Here is a 20,672-nt window from a genome sequence, read left to right as displayed (position 1 = left end):
CAGGGGGTGCCACTCTCTCTAGAGCAAAAACCCCAGCAAGCAAGGTGGCTTCTGGCTTCCAATTTGCAGGATGGAAAGGCCGCAGGGTTGAGGGGAGGGGAGGGCAGGGGAGGGCAGGAAAAGGCGCCCAAAAACGGTTCTGTTCCCCATCCAGAGGCGGTCCTGGGCCTCCTCAGGAGACAGTGAGTGTCTACCTCGCGTCCAGAGGCCAGGAGAGGCCTGGGCAGCCGGGCCGAGGTGCAAGGGTCATCCATTCTGCATCTCCCTTCTGCCTCCTCGGGCCTGGTTTCCATGAACACGGAGGCTGGGGAGCCAGGGGGGAGCTGTGGAGGAGGGTGGATGGATGCCACGGGGATGCGAAGTGGGCAACAGGAACCAGAACTGATTAATAAAAACTCTTACATGCCCCTGACCGGTTTGGCTCAGAGGATAGAGCATCAGCCTGCGGACCGAAGGGTCCCAGGTTCGATTCCGGTCAAGGGCATGTGCCTTGGTTGGGGGCACATCCCCAGTGGGAGGTGTGCAGGAGGCAGCTGGTCGCTGTTTCTCTCTCATCGATGTTTCTAGCTCTCTATCCCTCTCCCTTCCTCTCTGTAAAAATAAATAAAATATATCTTTAAACAAACAAACAAACAAACCTCTTACATGGTGTTGATGGCCATGGTCCTGCTCGGGGTACAAGGACATGGGTGCAGGTGTGGGGTGATCTTTAGCTGGCGGTGCAGTGGGAAGGGGAGAAGGCAGGAGGACAGGGACTTTAGACGTAATAGGGTTGCCCAACTAAGCCTAAGGGGGAACTGGGCGCATGTGAGACATCTTGGTTCATGTCACGTTCCCCACCCCGCCATCTGAAGTTTGGGGACACTGTCAGAGCACTGGGCTCCTTGGTCATCTGAAGAGGCACCACGAGGGCCAGACCTCCTCCTCCTTGGTTTTCAATTGGAGAGAATTCCAGAACCTGAGAGCACAATCCTGCGAGTGATCTCACTCAGGCCCAGGATTCTGGAACTTGGGCTGCCTAATGGACCCTACATGAAAGATGTAGTAGGGAAAAGGAGCGACAGCTGGCTGAAGGGGCCCCCCACAACCCTCCCCGACACCCTCGGAGAACAGCCTCCCTTGGCTGGCCCCAGGGTGCCATGGAGATGGAGAACAAGGCGGCCTCCACGCGTTTCCACCAACCTCACATGGAGAGGAAGATGAGTGCGATGACCTGTGAGATCTTCAACGAGCTTAGGCTAGAGGGCAAGCTCTGCGACGTGGTCATCAAGGTCAATGGCTTTGAGTTCAATGCCCACAAGAACATCCTCTGTAGCTGCAGTTCCTACTTTAGGTACCGATAGGGCGGCCGGACTGAGCCTGAGGGGGGATGGGGTGCATTTTAGACGTGGTTCGTTTCGTGTTTCCCACCCGACTGTCTTGAGTTTGGGGACACTGTCAAAGCACGGGGCTCCGGAGGGTAGCCTGGCTCCGTTGTCATCTGAAGGGGCACAGCTAGGGCCTGATTCTCTTCTCTTTGACTTTCAATTTGGATTTCAACCAACTCTTGGTGAGCCAGCTGCTTTTTCCTTTTCTCACTCAAACTATTATATACTGGGTTTCCTACTTAAACCTAGATAATACTAGTAATGCCACTTCAACCACCCCTATCCCCCTGGCCCCATAGAGACAAGCTTGAACAGGGTGATCAATTATCAAGGATTGAGGGGATGGGAAGGGGGATGCAGGAGAACCACATAAATATTTATCAGAAGAAAAGAGAGGGGGGGGGGGGGTTGTGTCCAAACCATTGTAACCCAGGAAATGGAAGGGCTATTTGGTTCATGAGCTGAAAATGTTTGCGTAATCAATTCCAATCAAGATATGATAAATGTGTCCCACCTGTTGCTAAAAATTCTCATTTTGATCTATCGCAGGGTCTATAAAGAGACCAGATAGCACATGCTGTAAGCTTTGCAGTCTCTCTCACATGCAACTACTCCACTCTGCCTTTAGAGTGGGAAAGCAGCCATAGATAATACTAAATGAAAGGACACTGAAATTTGAATTTATTATAATTTCATTTTTACCCCATTTAAAAAAATGTAAAAAATATTCTTACCTCGTGGGCAGTACAAAAAGAAGACGTGGTTGGAATTTGGCTGTATTTACAGACCCCTGCTCTAGAGGAGAATTTTATCTCTAAGCCCATAGTCCCTGAGACCTCCTAGAAAAAGGAAGCAAAATATATTATGGAAGGGAATTCTGTCTTATTCAGTACCTAGCTACAGAGTGGAATACTACTCACTTATTTATTCAATAGCTATTTATTAAGTGCCTATTTTGTGACCAGCACTATAGTGGGTACTGGAAATAAAACAATGAATAAAGAGGTAAACATTCCTGCCCTCATAAAGCTTACCTTCTGGTAGGGAGAAGAGACATTAAATAAATAAAATACGTATCAGATTGTAAGTGCTAAGAAAAAACAAGATTGCCGGTGGATGGCAATTTTAAAAGTGATAACTTTTTGACAAAGTTAAATTTGAGCAAAGACTGCAAGGGAATGAAGGATTGAGAAATAGAGAGATCTGGGCAGAATTCCAGGCAGAAGAGCGAGCAGGTAAAGCCCAAAGATGGAAGCATCTCTGATGTGTTCAAGGAACGCATCAGAGAGGTGTGGCTGGCTCAGATCTCACAGGTTTTTGTTTTTTGTGGTTTTTTTATAATATATTTTATTGATTTTTTACAGAGAGGAAGGGAGAGGTATAGAGAGTTAGAAACATCGATGAGAGAGAAACATCGATTCAGCTGCCTCCTGCACACTTCCTTACTGGGGGTAGCAATAGAATTGATTGTATTGTGATATGTGTTGAAGATTACTTGAATTTGGTGGGCAATGGGGTTGAGACAGAGAGACCTGGGTCTTACACCTAGCTCTAGATCCCAATTTTTCTTTTTTTAAAATATTTTATTGACTCTTTACAGAGAGGAAGGGAGAGGGATAGAAAGTTAGAAACACCAATCAGCTGCCTCCTGCACACTCCCCACTGGGGATGTGCCTGCAACCAAGGCACATGCCCTTGACCGGAATCGAACCCCGGACCCTTGAGTCCGCAGGCCAACGCTCTATCCACTGAGCCAAGCTGGTCAGGGCCAGATCCCAATTTTTCCATCCCCAAATGGGAAAAGGATATGGTGATCACGAGGATAAGAGTGACCACAATCAAAGTTCTTGGGAAGGTTCTCTCACCCTCCGTATAAAGCAGCCTGCCCTTCCCCTCGCCTATTTATTTTCAATGGGCTCTTTGGAAAATATCCAAACTCCCCAACAAGAAAAAAGCGGGGAGAACATGGTCGCCTGGAGGGAAATGTTTCAGTGACTGCTCGTTTCTCCCCTTTTTCCAGAGCTTTGTTTACAAGTGGCTGGAACAACACTGAAAAGAAGGTATACAACATTCCCGGCATCTCCCCCGACATGATGAAGCTGATTATTGAATATGCGTATACCAGGACCGTGCCCATCACGCCCGACAATGTGGAGAAGCTGCTGGCTGCGGCGGACCAGTTCAACATCATGGGTATTGTCAGGGGTTGCTGCGAGTTCCTCAAGGCAGAGCTGTGTCTGGATAACTGTATCGGCATCTGCAAGTTCACGGACTACTACTACTGCCCGGAACTCAGGCAGAAGGCCTACATGTTCATCCTGCACAACTTCGAGGAGATGGTGAAAGTCTCGGCAGAGTTTCTGGAGCTCTCCGTCATTGAACTGAAGGATATCATCGAGAAAGACGAGCTGAACGTCAAACAGGAAGATGCTGTGTTTGAGGCCATTTTAAAATGGATTGCTCATGACCCCCAAAGCAGGAAGCAGCATATTTCAGTTTTGCTTCCCAAGGTCAAGTTTAATTACTTTTTTTTAAGGATGCTTAGTTGACCACTTTTGACTCATTTATCCCAGTCGGGTTGTCCTAAGAGCTATAGTCAGATGTGTGACAGACTCCAGGGCTGTGTTTAACATATACGTGTACAGAAGGCATCTCCTACTAGTTTCTGGAATTTTGCAATTTTTCTTTGCCCTTGACATTGCTAGTTCCTTTTATCCCAGTTCTTTTGTTTATATTTATTTTTCTTTTTTAGGGAGAGGAAGGGAGACAAACATCAATGTGAGTCGGTTGCCTGCTGCTCGCCCGACGACCAGGGTAGCATCTGCAACCTGGGTGTATGCCCTGACTGGGAATCGAACCAGCCACCTTTTGGTGTACAGACGATGCTCCAACCAGCAGAGCCACACCAGCCAGGCCATTTCGCCCCCCTCCCTCTACCCCACAGTTTTAGTCTTTGACAAAAATTCTCCCTGGCTGTGGGGGAAGGAGAGGGCAAGGCCTTCAAAAGAATTCTAGTCTTCTTTTTAACTTTGTCCATTCTGAGTTTCCCTAAACCCAAGGGAGAAAGAAACTGGAGTAGTAGCCATTTGATGCTAATTCGTGTTATTTTACATACGGAGACAGATATTCATTTACAGAAAAATTACTTCAACCTTTTTTTGGTCTAGTAGTATAATCTGGTGGTCAAGGAATGAGCTAGCTTGCTGATCATTTTCCAGCTCATTCTCAGGATCCAAATGCATACCACCTCTTAAAAACAGATACTTAAACTATAAGCTGTAAATGTCAAAAAGGCCCTGCTGCGGTTCAAAGGCAGGCCTCCTCGCCTCGCTTTTTTAAATGACTTGCTGCGTTTCCTCCTCAGGTCCGCCTGGCCCTGATGCATGCGGAGTACTTCATGAACAATGTGAAGATGAATGACTATGTCAAAGACAGTGAGGAATGCAAGCCAGTCATCATTAATGCCCTCAAAGCCATGTATGACCTGAACATGAATGGACCCTCTAATTCTGACTTTACCAACCCACTCACCCGGCCCCGCCTACCCTACGCCATCCTGTTTGCCATTGGTGGCTGGAGCGGCGGGAGCCCCACCAATGCCATTGAGGCGTATGATGCGCGGGCAGACAGATGGGTGAACGTCACTTGCGAAGAGGAGAGCCCCCGTGCCTACCACGGGGCGGCCTACCTCAAAGGCTACGTGTATATCATCGGGGGGTTCGATAGTGTAGACTACTTCAATAGCGTGAAGCGTTTTGACCCAGTCAAGAAAACCTGGCACCAGGTGGCCCCGATGCACTCCCGACGCTGCTACGTCAGCGTGACGGTCCTCAGCAACTTCATCTACGCCATGGGCGGGTTCGACGGCTACGTGCGTCTCAACACCGCCGAGCGCTACGAGCCGGAGACCAACCAGTGGACACTCATCGCGCCCATGCATGAGCAGAGGAGCGATGCGAGTGCCACGACACTGTACGGAAAGGTAAAAAAATTGGGGGGGGGGGGGGAATGTGAAAGCAAACAAGCCCGGAAATAATGCTCTTCTTTCTGGGGGGGTGGATGGAAAACAGAAATGGCAGTCTTCTTGGCAATTCAAACCCTTTCATGCAATGACTAAGGGACCCTTTGTAACTGTCTTTTCTTAGTTGACTCATTCTGACCCATGAATCTCTTCCCCCGGCTGAGTTTTTATTTGTATCTTTTCACTGTAATAGACTCTGAGAGTATAACCACAAAAAGAGTCAAAATAAAGAGCAATGCATGTACATGTGGAAAAAAGCGGCTCAGAGTGCCCCCGGCTGGGGGCTCGGTTGGCTGTGGCATTGTCCTGATGTGCCAGAGTTTTGGCTTTGAGTCCTGGTCAGGGCACATACAAAGGTCAACCAATGAGTGCATGAATGGGTGGACTAGCGGGTTGATGTTTCTCTCTCTCTCCTCCCTTCCTCTCGATCTAAAATCAATAACAGACTGGTATAAAAGCACCCCCCACACACAAACACACCATGTACACACCCGTTCATACTCCAGAGGTAACCATTTTAATAATCTTAAAACTGTCTTCACACAGGTCTACATATGTGGTGGGTTCAATGGAAATGAATGCCTGTTCACAGCCGAAGTGTACAACACTGAGAGTAATCAGTGGACAGTCATAGCACCCATGAGAAGCAGGAGGAGTGGAATAGGCGTAATCGCTTATGGAGAACACGTATATGCGGTGAGTTGATCGTGTACCACCACAAAAACGATCCCCTCCATTTTTCTATCATGCGACCAGTGGTAAGCACTTGGAGAGGTTTTGTTCCATGGCAGAAAGCGGGAGAGGGAGGTGAGGTCACTGGCCCTCCCCTCCGAGGGCCTCCTGGGGAACAGAGTCCAGGCAAACAGTAAATCCTGTTCCCGTTGCTGCCCACAGGTAGGCGGCTTTGACGGAGCCAACCGACTCAGGAGTGCAGAAGCCTACAGCCCGGTGGCCAACACCTGGCGCACGATCCCCACCATGTTTAACCCTCGTAGCAATTTCGGCATCGAGGTGGTGGACGACCTCCTGTTCGTGGTGGGCGGCTTCAACGGCTTCACCACCACCTTCAACGTGGAGTGCTATGACGAGAAGACTGACGAGTGGTATGACGCCCACGACATGAGCATATACCGCAGTGCCCTGAGCTGCTGCGTGGTGCCGGGGCTGGCCAACGTCGGGGAGTACGCAGCTAGAAGGGACAACTTCACAGGATTAGCACTGCGAGATGAAGTCAAGTACTCCGCTTCAACAAGCACCTTACCTGTATGAGCCTCTTCATTTAGCTAATAAAAAGTCTAAGCAATAAGAATTAATTCTTTTTTAAAATAAATGCAGTGTTTAAACTTGTAAGAGTACTGGAAAATGTTCACCATAAGGGAGCCAGGGGTTGGACGAACGAGGGAGTAAAAGGGTTCAGGGAAGAAAGCAATTACATTCAACAGCACGTACTTAAAAGGAAAAATCACACAATGCAAACCAGCTCTAGTGAAATACGTTTATTTAAAGCTTAGATTGAGACCATTAGTAGCTTTAACACAGAACAAGATAGCTTCGGGAACATAAAACAAGCTGTTACACAACGTCATGTCTCAAAGTATCTTACGTTCCACATCTCCTCTGGCTTGCAGGAGATAGTCAAAATTATTCTTTCAGTAGAATAGGGGCTTGGATACTGCTAGCCCCCAAAACTCACTGTACATCGCTGGAACTAAGTATTGATGTCACAAATAACTCAATGAGCCCTAAGCACAGGGATCCTAAGATCTTCACACGTCTAGCAAGCACTACTTTTCGCGAGTGCAAAAGGCAGGAGGATTAAGTTACTAAGTGCTCTATCGTATGTGCTTCACTGTTGCAGAAATGGTCATATAGGGCAGACGAAAGCCTCACAAAGGTAAGCAATAAATAGCAGTTATTTGGCTAACTAAATTCTTTGAAGCAAAATGACTACTATATTGTTATTGTATTACATCACTCAACTATGAGCTCTTTTGTTTCCAATGACCAGAACATTAACAAAAACAAAAATGGACTACTCTCAAGAGATTAACAAACTGGAGTGATGAACTGTGCCAAAATGTATGACAGTTAAAAGGGAGACTGAGTTGTTTCTCAAATACTCTACAGTTAAAGAGCAATGTTTCTAGTGTAGGCTGATGAACATGCTTCACAATTCTCTGTTTCAAAAGACATGAAATGTGACCAATATACCCTTTTCATGTTAGCTTAATCTGAGGAAAGTACAAACAAAACAAAACAAAACAAAAAAAACCCTTTGGTTATGCTTGATTAGGCCAAGTAACTAAAATACACAATTTAGCTTACTTGTCTACCAATATATTAGTGTTCATATAAGAATTATGAAGCAGAGAATATTTAAATACACCACATCCTACACTAGTCAAGAAACGCGAAGAAAAAACATGTGCACTAGAAACTGCCTTAGCAGCAGCCTAAAGAATTTAAAATACAAAAGCACACAAATCTTCCATAAACAGTCTTTCCAGTTCCAAGAGTCTGTTCTATATTTTAAAAGTTAGTATTTAAAATTTTTTGGTCCCAGAAATACTACACAAAAACCAGCTGATCAAAACAAAACTAATGTCAATAAATAGATTTTTTTAGCACAATATTTTTGAATTGGCACAGCAAAAGCCAAGATACCAAGATACACAAGACTAATCATGCAAATAACTGCAAGTGAGATACTTAAACACTAAGCTCACGACTGACATTCGTAATATATACCACTGATTTTTTTTTTTTTTTAACCATGGCGGGGTAGGTATAGTTAAGATATCCATTCTGAGATAGAAGTAGATTCACTCAGTTATGTACAGTTGTTACTTTTTGTATAATCAATTCCTCTTTTACTTCCACAAATTACCAAAAGCAACAAAAACAAGATTTGCTTAAATACACATTAGTTGCCTTTTTAAAGCTGTATTTTTTAACTGCTTAAATTACCAAACACAATCTTCACATTTTCATCAAAAAGGACATTTCCGCACCCCCGAAAAAGCCATTTCAGGTTCTTCGTAATCAGAACCTTTCCAAAAACACTGGGAAGTTATTTCCAGTTTGGAACTTCAGAATGTCAGCCTTGAACAGATTTAAGCAAATCTGGTTTCCTTCCTGATTAACAAGTTAGTTAGGCTATTTCAGAAACACAGTTATTGATGTGAAATCACACGTGAATTCAGATACGGAAATTAGAAACTCAGTAGTCAGGAAGACCTGCACACACCATCATGCAAGGAAGCACTTACCCCTTCTCTCCACCCGTGGCCTAGGCTGCCTGCTAAGTTAAAAAACAACAATTTCAATCAAGTTTTCAGAACCAGATTATACCTTAATCTTATCCGTTGTAAAGTCGGCCATATTATGTGAAAAAGAGACAACCTTCCAAATAAATTGGTGACTCTCAGAAAAGTCTGAGACAAAAACCCCTCAAAACCCACTGGCCCCAAATCCCCGCATCACCTTCTAGAGAGAAACTGGCATCCGAGTGAGCGAAGGTTTAAACCGCCAGGAAAAGGAAGTCTAGTAGAGAGGAATGAGAACTTCGTTCATTGAGCTTTTCTGTCTTACTTGCATAGATTTCTCACAACTAAGAATTAGCATTTCTCGGAATCCAATGGCTTTTATTAAACTAACTACAAATACATAGAAATTGAGAAAATGGTTGGGATAATATATCCTCATAGAGAAACATGACTTGCAGTTTCCGGTCCCCACCCCCTTCTAAATGAAATGGTTTTAAAGCAGATTTCCAACAAGTTTGTTGAAAAACCGTCCTAGGTAGTGATATCAATTTATAAATTTCAGGAAAATTCTTAGTAGAGAGTCCAAGGGCTAAACATTAGTAGTAGTCTTGCAGCTGAGAGCTAAAATTTCTGTTTTGTTTTGTATTTAGTGTTTGATATAACTAATAAAGAGGTTAACTATTAGTGCAGTAGGGGGGGAAAAATCAATGCACTTAGAATTCTACTTCTAGGACAGTGTTTGGGAATGCCAAAGATAGTAGAAAACAAGAAAAATATACTGGACCTACCTTGCAAACAGTAAGAGTAGGAGTTACTGAGTGCTAAAATAGTCAACCCAAGTGCTAATTTGTATAAAGCTTTTGAGTGTGTTACAAGAATCAGAAGAATGAATAAAATAAAATTTGAAGAGCCACAATTATGCCCTTAAATTTGGTATTCCAGGCTCAGGCAAAGTTCCAATTAAAGTTCATGGCAACTGGGGAGCATGTGAGGTCCTCGCCCAGCATATGTGGTCAGTTTGGCTCAAATAAAGTCTTCTTTAAAAAAAAGTCTAGGGAAACTGGATATGACATTATAACAATTGGGGCTGAGAAATAAGGCTTCTCTTTAGCAACATTTCTCTAAATTGTTCTTCTCTTTCCATTAAAAAAAAAACATTTTAGAAAGGAATGAAGATTCTATTAAATATGCATTAGAACAAAATTTAAAATCGAAGGCATTGAGTGTCGATTGTCATCGGCATTATTTACACTCATGAACTTATCCTCAGATAAGCCTGCAATTCCTGAAAAAAGTATTTAAACATTTTTAATGCCTTTGACTTCTCAGACTGCACCAATAATATTTCTTAGAGAAACAAATTTCACATATATAATGTCCTCTGAATTCAATCAATCAGCTAAAGATTAATAGTTGTGCCAATTACCATTATTTCAGAGTGACAGCTTAAAGTCAATAACTAAGTTGGCTAAAGAAATGAAAAATATTCCAAAAAAATGCATGAGCCAATTACAAATTCCTCACCAGTCCTCTCTTCTAGAAGGAAAGAAAACAGCATTTCTAGATAAACAAAATGTCAAAGCAAGAATTCTGAAATCATCTTGCTAAAATATTGTGCTTTTTCCTTCAAATTTTAGTCCTACTATTGCACATACCTCTTGCAAATGAGGGCTCGATGCATAAATTCTGATCTTATCAAAACCAACCGTTCCGGAAAAAAAGTGAAAAGGAGTATCAAGAAATGTGCAAATAAAATTGATGCTTAAAGCATATTCAAAACCTAAGTCCTAAGACAAAGGAGTTATACCTTCTTAGCAGAAAACCAGCCGAGGAACTACACCTGGTTTTCCCGTCTGCCTTTAATAAGATCTTAGTTAGCTAGCTCATACACATAAACCAAAGACAAAGACCAAAGGCAGAAAAAGACTGCAAGCTAACAAAAATTACCACGTATTGAATTCAATTTCCCAGCCTTCCGATTTTAACTATATTTCTTTTATAGGGGGCAATCATCAACTCAGGTAGAAAATAAGTTATTGACACACTTTTTCAAGTAACAGTCTGGCATCTTCAGCTCCACAAAACAGGTGTGTGACTGTTTTAAGCTTCATGTACTGCAGAACCTAGCATTCGATCTGAGAGCTTGGCACTCGCCGCATGTTCAAGGCATGCCGATGTATTTCCTGCATCTGCCTGATCCGGTCCTTCTGCCACATTAAGTTTTGAGGCATGGGATATCTCTGTGTGCCATGCAAGTACCGGTACGGGATTCTCACGTGGCAAGCAGTGGCTCTACAGCGAGGCTGCGGCATGGGTGGGAGCAGCATCCACCTCTTCCTCTCGGCGCAGTATCGATAGGCCTCTTTCCGATACTGCTTGTCGATATCATCACTGTTTTTCCAGCCTCCAATAATGAAAACGTCATCTTTGTAATAGCAAATGGCTGCTCCTTCGATGCTTAGGACTTCTGGAGGTAAGCTTTCAAGGATCTCATCGGAAACTTGGCTGGCGATTTTTCTGACTGCCTCTTCATTTTCTAAAGAATAACTCTTGGGACAGCATGATGCTGTTTGATAAAAGTTGGAATTGACCACAGACATTTGGAAAAAGCAGTAATTGTCAATAAGCGGCAGAGACTTCACATCCTGCCACTGCCGCGTCTCTGTGTCGTAGCAGGTGATGACAGCCTTCAGGCCATCCTCCGTGTCCCGATCCACAGGGGTGCGGGCAGCGATGTACACAAACCGGTCTTCGACAGCGAGAGCTTTGACATCTCGAAGAATCTTTGGTGCCGATTCCAAGTTGTGCCACTTATCAATCTCAGGATTATAAACAGTAACATCTTTAAAGCCGGGACTGAAGTTGCCATGTCCTCCAATGCTATAGAGCTTCCCTTTGACTTGGGTCAGCCCGAAAGAATGCTTCCGTGTCATCAGACTACAAACATGTTCCCATATATTAAAATTTGGGTTATATCTTTCCACAGTTTTAGCAAAACCTGGTTCCATTGATCCAGCAACATACACGTGGGATTCAGTTACTGCAACCGCGTGGCCATCCAGGTGATTATGAATATGGGGCAGGTTTACCCATCTGTCCTCATCAACAAAATACCCCACACATTCACTTAAATAGTCCCCTCCTTCCGACACGCCTCCAATCACCATGATCACGTCCATGTTTTGTCCGTAGCGAGGTAACAATGAGACATTAGAAGCAGGATGCTGGATTGTACCAGACTGTATGTTCTCAGCTCTCAGAGCATGCCTCTCCACGGCATCAGCCACTAGCTTGACACAAACTTCATTATTGGCCACCAGCCTCTCCGGTTTCACGTGCCGAGTAAGATAAGTAGGTTTCATCTGGGACAATCTGAGCAATTTAAAAAGTTCTTCAAAGTACCTCTCCCTCTCTTCGGCATTTCTCTGAACCCACTTCAAAACTGTTTCAAAAAGAACCTCTTCGGAATCCACCGTAATTTCCAGGTCTGACAGCCAGTCTCGAATAAGATGGAAAGGTAAAGTGTAAAATTCCTCATCCTGAATTACTTTGTGGAAATTTCTCCGTATCATATCGGCAGCTTTCAGAGCAAGCTGGCTCAGGGTATACATGTGAGCTAAGCTATGAATGGCCACACAATTAGAGAGATGAAGTTTTTTCTTGAGAAATTCTCCACAAAATTCTTTTAAGCGAATTAATAGGAACCTAAAATCAAGAAAAAGAAGGATTAATTTTCAAATGTACATGTTATGTAGCTGCGTTTTGAGAGCCTCTGAATTATACAAATTGAAATGGTAAGCTTTAACTCACTTTATGCACAATATCTGAAAAAAAGCAAGCCTTCCCAAATTAAAATGGATTATACTGAAAAGTATGTTTAAAAGCATATATAAAATCATCTTTATCTATGATCTGTTTTCAATTACTTATATAGTTTGTATATAATTATGTTATGCATAATATATCTAGCACACATATGCACACAATGGGGATTTTAAATTATGTAAGATTTTCCAGACATACCCTTTACCAAAGTATAACAGTCCTATACTTTATTTTTACCTGTTTGTTGTTGTTAATCCTCACCTGAGAATATTTTTCCATTGATTTTCCCGGAGAGTGGAAGAGAGAGGGAGAGACAGAGAGAGAGAAACATCGATGTGAGACAAGCACATTGATGGTTGCAACCAGGGCTGGGGATGGAACCTGCAACCTAGGTATGTACTCTTGACAGGAATCAAATCTCGGACACTTCAGTCCTCAGGCTGACACTCTATCCACTAAGCCAAACGGCTAGGACTATTTTCACTCTAATTTGCCCTTGCAAAGGCAAATCTCAATTTACCATCCTACCCCAATCCCTTGCCAGTGACCAGCCTCTCTTCAATGAGGCAGGGTCTCAGTGAAGAGCTTTAGTAAGCATTGACTGCATGGTATAGGAACTGTGGCTCCCAGGAGGTTGGTTACTCAGGCCTCAGAAGTGGAATTTTTGTGTCCGAGATTTAAATCTCCTCACCAGACCATTCCTCCAGGACAACAAATGAAGCGGGGAGGTGCTGGAGAGTGGGGGAGCTGCAGTCTCATTAAAGCAGAGGTGGCAAAGCAAACAAACATCTGAAGAAGCCAGGAAATAAAACCATAAAAAACATGTACAGGGCAGTCCAGGGTAAAAAAGAAGAGCACTGGCAGGTGGTTAGAGCGTTGGCCTGCACACTGAAGGGTCTTGGGTTCGATTCCCAGTCAAGGGCACATAACTGGGTTGCAGGATCGATCCCTGGCCCCAGTCAGAGCATGTGAGGGAGGCAACCAATCAATGAACCTGCTTCACATCCCCGTTTCTCTCTCTGTCTCTTCTCTCCCTCCCCCTTGTCCCCTTTCCAATAGAAAAAATATCCTTGGGTGATTATCAAAATAAAAAAGAAAAATGGTTAGGCATGTATCGGGTCTAGTAATAATTAATGTCGTTTTTAAACATTCGTTTAAAATCTTGCTTGGCGTTGACTTGTATTGACATAACCTTCAAACACGTGGTATCTACAGAACGTGTGAAGTGCAATTAACAAGTTTTGCTTGAAAAAGTTTGTGTTTGGTTTGGTTTTTGTTGCAAAACTAGGGCTAAGAAGATGGCGGATGAAGAGCATATTCGGCACTGCATGCTTTACGAGTTCCAATTAGGAAGAAAAGCAAGTGAGGCTGCAAAAAACATCTGTAGTGCTCTTGGTCAAGATGCAGTTAGCGCCAGAAAATGCCAGCGTTGGTTTGAGAAATTTCAAGAGGGAAATTTTTCGTTAGATGACAAGAGTGGTCGAGACCGTGTGTCCAATTTTGATCAAGAAGCTCTTCAAGCTCTTTTGGTGCAAAATCCTCAAATTACCCAACAAGAGCTTGCGACAACTTTAAATTGTTCACAAAAAACAATTTCCAATCAATTGCGTGCACTTGGCAAAGTCCAAAAGTTTGGAAAATGGGTTCCTCATGAGTTGACTGACAACAACCGTAATCAAAGAGTCACAATTTGCAGTTCGCTCCTCTCTCGTCAAAACCGTTCGCCGTTTTTAGAGCAAATTGTTACCGGAGATGAAAAATGGATGCTGTATGTTAATTTGAAAAGGCGGCCTCAATGGTTGGACAAAAATGAGGCTCCGCAGCCCACGCCAAAACCTGACTTGCATGCGAAAAAAGTGATGTTGTGTGTTTGGTGGAATTTTAAAGGAATTCTTCACTATGAACTTTTACATCTAACCAAACCATTACAAGTGGAGTGTAATAGTGCCCAAATGGAAAGGTTAGCCCAAGCTTTAAGAGAAAAAGAACCCGCGCTGATTAATCGGAAGGGCGTAATTCTTCACCACGATAACGCACGACTGCATACTGCAAGAATCACTGCTGAAAAACTGTGCCAGTTGGAATGGGAAGTTCTCCCTCAACCTGCATATTCTCCTGATATTGCCCCTTCCGATTACCATTTGTTTCGTTCTTTGCAAAACTTTCTTCTTGGGCCGAGACTGGTTTAGCTCAGTGGATAGAGCGTCGGCTTGGGGACTGAAGGGTCCTGGGTTCGATTCCGGTCAAGGGCATGTACCTTGGTTGCGGGCATATCCCCAGTAGGGGGTGTGCAAGAGGCAACTGATCGATGACTCTCTCTCATCGATGTTTCTAACTCTATCTCTCTCCCTTCCTCTCTGTACAAAATCAATAAAATATTAAATAAAAAAAAAAAACTTTCTTCTTGGAAAAAAATTTAATAATGAAGAATGCCTCAAAAATGCATTGACCGAATTTTTTGCATCAAAATCACAAGAATTTTACAACAGAGGGATTAAAATGCTTCCTGAGCGTTGGGCACAAGTAGTAGAAAACAATGGCAACTATATTGTTGATTAAATTTTGTTGTATTGTTTAAATAAATTCGATTTAAAAAAGTATTAGAAAACGACATTAATTATTACTAGACCTAATAGTTGGCTAGAAATTACTTACCTACCTCAATTTATTTTAAAGTTAAATTTAAAAAAAAAAAAACCACACACCACAAAACCACATTTCAGACAAACCCATAAATCTGGCAGAATTCAGCCCCAAGGGTACAGTTAGAGACCTCCACTTTAAAAAAGAGAAAGTCCCCAGAACTGAGAACCTTAACAATATAAGGACGAATACATTAGTCCAGACCTACTTAATTCAGTAACCATTTATTATTATGATTGTTACAACTATGTGAAACCTGAGAAAGAGAGAGGGCTCTTGGTAGCTAACTGTACTCAAATTTTCAAAAAAACAGAGCTTAGCAGCCATGTCTCCACAGGGGCCTCTCAATTTAGGGAGAGGCCTGCACTGCAGCACTTGCCTCAGAACCAACTGTGTTTCTGCCACCTGAGCTGGCCCTGAGAGAGGTATTCCTGAATTCAATTTCAACCAAAAGGACTGAAGATTTCCCCATCCAATTGGAGCTGTGCAGCTCCAACAAACCAGAGTGGTTCTATTCTGACCAATCAGGACAGTGCATTTTGGAGTGAGGGCTTCGAGCCCTCATTTGCATGATGACAGACCAATCAGGGATCAGGGGCAAGGATGTCTACCCAAATAAGCCAGCTCCCCTCTGGCTCTGACAGCACACTTTCCTTTCCCACCAAAAACTGGGTAGCCTAGCTGAGCTGAAACACCAAAGATGTGTCAAAGGAGCAGACCGGTGCAGGCCCAGGCCAGAGCAGACTGGCACAGTACGCAGCAGACCATGGTGGAGCAGAGCAGAGGCCAGCAGAGCATCTAGCTGGAAGGACTGGGCCCCAGGACTGCTTCACAGCCTCGTTATCTCACAAACGAGCTGTTCTACAGCCCATGCTGTTTTCACAGCTGTGCTATATCACAATTGAGCTGTTTTGCACTGAATAAAGTTTCCTTCTTCACCACACCTCAAATTGGGGATTCCTGTTGCCATTGAATTGGTGCCAATAACAATCGGACAACACAACACTGTCTAACCAATGATGTAAAGATGAGTAACACAGGCTCCCTTCACCCCCTTAAGTGAAAATACATCTTAAACATAAAGACAAGGTGTAGTAGTGAGTTCCAGTAGCTCTCAAACGTCTGGGTGCCTAGATTCCCAGCTCCTATTTCTGGCAGGCACTCCAGGTAGTTCCCACACATATTCCCTTGGACGGGGGTTAGGAACATTGCTCTATGAAAACAACAGCTAGCATACACCAGGCATCTGCCACGTGACGGGCATTGCAAGCTGCACTTCTTGTGATTTACGTTGTTAGTGACCTACAAGGTGGGCATGACCAACAGAATGTATGGGGAGTGGGGTCAGGAGAGTGATCCGCTCTCAGAGCTGATATAACATTAGATGAGATGGCTGCAGGATACTCAGAAGAGTGCCTAACACAAGGCAGCTGCTCAGCAGCTGACAGACGGAGAGAAGTTAGTGCTGTAAGTAAACTGCCTGAATGTTCTCTCCTCCTCCTTATCCCCAACTCCTTAATAAGGCTGGACAAATCTGAAAAACAAGCTCACCTGGCAAAAGCAAACACAGCATGAGTGAGTGCAATCACCTTCCCCCATCTCAGATCTGTAACTGCCCCACCCTGTTCCACTCCCTTCTCTACTGGATGACCCGCCTCACGCTTTCAGAGAAGCCACCAGGCAGAAACTTCATCTTCCCACCACCCACACTGCCTACAGCTGTACCCTACACTATGCCTTCCCAGTCCAACTTTTCCATTAAAAAGATTTTTTATTGCTTTCAGAGAGGAAGAGAGAGAGAGAGAGAGAGAGAGAGAGAGAGAGAGAGAGAGAGAGAGAGAGAGAGAAACATCAACGATGAGAGAGAACCACTGATCAGCTGCCTCCTGCGCGGTCCACTGAGCCCACAACCCCGGCATATGCCCTGACTGGGAAGTGGAAATCGAACTCTGACAACGCACTTTCTGGCTCATTGGTCAGAATAGAGCAACTGAACGCAGTGGTTTTCATGCTCAACCACTGAGCCACACCAGCCGGGCCAACTTTTCCGTTTTTCATATGAATTCTATCTGCTTCTTGGTTTCTAACACTTTGCTCCTACAATTATTCTCCTGTCCGGTGACATCAATCTCTCCTTTTCCACTGATTCATTTTTCATCAGCACACAAACATGCTCTAGTATCTCCTACATTAGAGGGGGGAGGACAGATCTCCCAGGACCACTCCCCAAATATGTCCATGAATAACATTTTTCTGATCTTCTTTGTATAGCACGACTTAACTTAAATGGCTCTTGTCCCTGGCCGGGTTGCTCAGTTGGTTAGGGCGTTGTTCCAAAATGCCAAGGTTGTAGGTTCAATCCCAGTCAGGACACATATCAAGCAATTGAGTCAGGACTCAACCAATGAATGCATAAGTGGAACAACAAATCTCAAATCTCTCTCCCTTTTCCTCTCGCTCAAAATTTTTTAAAAAATCTTAAATGGCTCTATGTCATTAAGGCCCTCTATTATTGCCAAATTCAATGATCAGTTACGGTTGACAGAGCTGACATGATTGGCACCCTTCTTTCTAGTCTCTGCTGGTTCCTCTTTAACATTCTGAAGAATCCCAGGACTTAGTCCTGCCCCTTCTCTTTTCCATCTACACTCTCTTCCTAACTAATTTCATCCAGTCTTAAAGCTTCAATTAGATTCTATATGTTCTGACATCCACCTGCCTACTCGCACTTCTCCTGGACCCAAATCAAACTCCTGATCTTCCTCCAAACTTGCTTTCCTGCAGTCTTCCATGTTAAAAAACAACAACTCCATCTTTCCAATTGCTTGGGTCCAAAAGCTAGCGCACTCTTACTCATACCCCACATCCAATCTATGAGCAAATTCATCTTCTCTTTATCTTCAAAATATATCTAGAATTGAAGCACTTATTACCTTTACTTCACCCTCCCCAATCCAAATCTCTACACCACCATTGCAACAACCTCCTTCACTAGTCTCTGCTTCTGCCCTTGCTGCCCCATCCTTCAACATAGCAGAATGCTTCAAATCAGAATGCGTCATTCCTGGGCCTCAGACCTTCACATCTCATTCAGAGTAAGAGTTCACGTCCTGCCACAGGCCAACAAGGCCCCACGGGATCTGGATCCATTCCCATTTCCACCCAGGGGCCTTTCCTACTCCTCTCATTCAGCATCTGTTTGATCCAGCCTCCTGCTATTCATTACCATCCAGATACGCTCCAAACCTGGGCCTGCACACCAACACTGATTCATCTCACCTCCTGTAGGTCTCTGTCTTCTGTGTGAGGGATTCTCTATTCAATTTAAAAAATACTAGTTTCTCTCCATCAGCACTTTTTATATGTCCCCACCACGTTTTTATTTTTCGTCATAGCCATAACAATCACCCAACACGCTATATATTTCACGTATTTCTTGTCCATCTACCAATGTGAGTGCAATGACGTAGGGATTTTTGTCTGTTTTGTTCCCCCGCTGAATTCCCAGCACCTTTAGAACCCAGTGTCTGAATTGGTGCAGAACAGGTACTCAATAGGTAGTTGTTAAAATAACGAATCTGTAACATAATACTGCCCACACAGGCTCCTCCCATCTCTATAAAGGGCATTCGTTCACCAGCACCCTAAACCAGTCTCTGGAGCACCCATTCCTGCTACCCTCTACAATCCATTTTCCGGAATCATCTTTTAAAATATTTAAATCAGATCAATTCTTCACCCAGCTTCCCATCACCCAGTAAAAATTCAAAACTCCTATCCCAACGCATTTCACACACCCGTCTCCCCTTCACCCACTAGATCCAGTCCCACCGGATTTTTTTCCCCCCGTTCTTCTCTAAAGCCAAACTGGATCTTGCCTGAGGGCCTCTGCGCTGGCCGCCAGGAATGCCTTATCTTTGCTGTGTAGAGGTCGGTTTAAACGTCCTCTCCTGAGAAAGGTCTTCCGTCTACCCCATCACCATCCCTTTCCCCACCACTACCACCCTCTTTCCCCGTCATCCCTTTTTAATATCAACACAGCACTTACAACCAGAAGCGGATTTTCCTTTGGATCGCCTTTGTGTTCCTCCCCCCCGGGATCTGAACTCCCTAAGCCAGGCAAGTGGCCCCGGCGGGGCTGGCCGGCTGCATCCTCCGCGGCCGGCGCCGGAGCTGCCCGCACCCCGCCGCGGGCCCCCGGGAAGGGCCACACGAGGGCACGTCCTCCGGGTCCCCGGGGCTCAGCCGCCCGCGCTGCCCGCCCCGCCGCCGCCGGCGCGTGCCCGGAGGCGGCGCTCGGAGGCCAGCGCCCCCCTCCCGCCGGCCCTGCCTACCTGTCCGCCAGCTCCAGAACCTCGTGCACGCTGCCGGTGCTGACGCGGATGCGCCCGGTGTACATGTATTCGATAACGGCTTCCACCGTGTCAGGTTCGGGCCCGGGCTCCGAGCTCCACTTGCGCATCTCCACCCGGCCCGAGCGGGACTCGGAGAACTGGCCCGACAGCAGCGGCGTGAAGTACTCGGTGGCGGCGGCCAGCACCGAGCGGTGGGCGCGGAACTCGCGGCCGCCGGCGCCGCCGAAGCACAGGGTGATGTCGCAGAAGAGGCCCTGGCGCCGCTGCTCGTTCTGCCTCCACGACAGCTCCGAGCAGTGGGTGCTGCACTCGAAATCCTCGGCCTCTGGGCCCGGGTCGCCGCCGCTCGCCTCCATGGCGGACAAGCAGGGCCCGGACCCGAACTCCACCGTGCCGCTGCCCCTCACCTCGGCGGCCAGCCCGGCCGAGCCGGCGGCGGCCGTCTCCATGCCCTCCATCTCCAGCACCTGCAGCGAGGCAGCTGCGGCTGCTGCGGCCGCCGCCGCCACTGCCGCAGCCGCCATCTTGACGCCGCCGCCGCAGCGCCGGGGCCGCCGCAGTCTCCGAACGGGCCGGCCGTTCTGGTGCGACACAGAGGGATTCTGGGAGTAAATAGTGGCGCACACTGCGCCGCGGGCCGCGCCGTCTGCGCACGCGCCGCCGCGCCGCCTACGCCGGCCGCCCGCCCGCGGGGAAAGCGCCACCTGAGCGCTCCGCAGTGGGAGGCCTGTTGCCCCTCAGGCGGCGGGGTGGCTGGTCTCCTCCCTCTTGTAGAGCAGCGTGTCCTTCCTCGTGGGCATTTTGTAAAGCAGAAGCCTCACGAGATTATCATCCATTGCTAGTGTCTTGGGTGGCCATACAGGGTTTTGTTTTGTTGTTTTGTTTTGTTTTTTAATCCGCACGAGGGGTATTATTAATTTAGAAAGGGAGGGAGAGACAGAGAAATTGAGAGAAAAAACATCGAAGTGAGAGAACATGCATTGGTTGCCTCCCGAAGGCACCTCCCACTGGGGATAGAACCTGCAACCTCTAGACTGAGTCTAGTTTATGTGCCCTGACCCTGAATCCAGCCCTCTCAACCTTTTGGGATGAGAACGATGTACCAATCAACTGAGCCACATCGGCCAGGGCAGGATTTGTATGTAAAGGTTTAAAATTGCTGAAACCGGTTTGGCTCAATGGATAGAGCGTTGGC

General features: G+C 45.6%; 2 protein-coding genes and 1 long non-coding RNA gene across 3 annotated transcripts; 1 reads left to right on the top strand and 2 right to left on the bottom strand.

Annotated features, from left to right (window-relative positions):
* Positions 1 to 96: 96 nt before the first annotated feature.
* LOC118726563 lies at positions 97 to 2,929 on the bottom strand. The gene is made up of 3 exons (XR_004990329.2): positions 2,102 to 2,929; positions 1,183 to 1,359; positions 97 to 323 (listed from the first exon to the last, which is right to left on the bottom strand). It is a non-coding gene; the product is annotated as an uncharacterized LOC118726563 (long non-coding RNA).
* On the top strand, positions 882 to 6,694 carry KLHL10 (kelch like family member 10). Its single transcript, XM_036451503.2, has 5 exons — positions 882 to 1,333; positions 3,388 to 3,877; positions 4,732 to 5,349; positions 5,935 to 6,084; positions 6,283 to 6,694. Exons 1-5 carry the CDS (start codon positions 1,140 to 1,142, stop codon positions 6,655 to 6,657), a joined length of 1,827 nt encoding a protein of 608 aa, XP_036307396.1. The 5' UTR covers positions 882 to 1,139; the 3' UTR covers positions 6,658 to 6,694.
* Positions 6,695 to 6,869: 175 nt separating this feature from the next.
* On the bottom strand, positions 6,870 to 20,075 carry KLHL11 (kelch like family member 11). Its single transcript, XM_036451502.2, has 2 exons — positions 19,457 to 20,075; positions 6,870 to 12,359 (listed from the first exon to the last, which is right to left on the bottom strand). The coding sequence occupies exons 1-2, from the start codon at positions 19,999 to 20,001 to the stop codon at positions 10,778 to 10,780; spliced, it is 2,127 nt and encodes a 708-aa protein (XP_036307395.1). The 5' UTR covers positions 20,002 to 20,075; the 3' UTR covers positions 6,870 to 10,777.
* Positions 20,076 to 20,672: the final 597 nt, after the last annotated feature.

Source organism: Pipistrellus kuhlii, unplaced genomic scaffold (genome assembly GCF_014108245.1).
Source record: "Pipistrellus kuhlii isolate mPipKuh1 unplaced genomic scaffold, mPipKuh1.p scaffold_m20_p_22, whole genome shotgun sequence".
NCBI classification, from domain to species: Eukaryota; Metazoa; Chordata; class Mammalia; order Chiroptera; family Vespertilionidae; genus Pipistrellus; species Pipistrellus kuhlii.
The sequence above is the reverse complement of the archived record's forward strand: the minus strand, read 5'-3'. Positions and strand labels throughout refer to the sequence as shown.

Bases quoted from the DNA above. Each gene is read 5' to 3' on its own strand.
- KLHL10 (XM_036451503.2), top strand. From the start codon at position 1,140: ATGGAGATGGAGAACAAGGCGGCCTCCACGCGTTTCCACCAACCTCAC. The intron at 1,334-3,387 runs GTACCGATAGGG...CCCTTTTTCCAG, and splicing joins AGCTGCAGTTCCTACTTTAG to AGCTTTGTTTACAAGTGGCT. The intron at 5,350-5,934 runs GTAAAAAAATTG...GTCTTCACACAG, and splicing joins CCACGACACTGTACGGAAAG to GTCTACATATGTGGTGGGTT.
- KLHL11 (XM_036451502.2), bottom strand. From the start codon at position 20,001: ATGGCGGCTGCGGCAGTGGCGGCGGCGGCCGCAGCAGCCGCAGCTGCC. The intron at 12,360-19,456 runs GTAGGCAGGGCC...TCTTGATTTTAG, and splicing joins GTTCTGGAGCTGGCGGACAG to GTTCCTATTAATTCGCTTAA.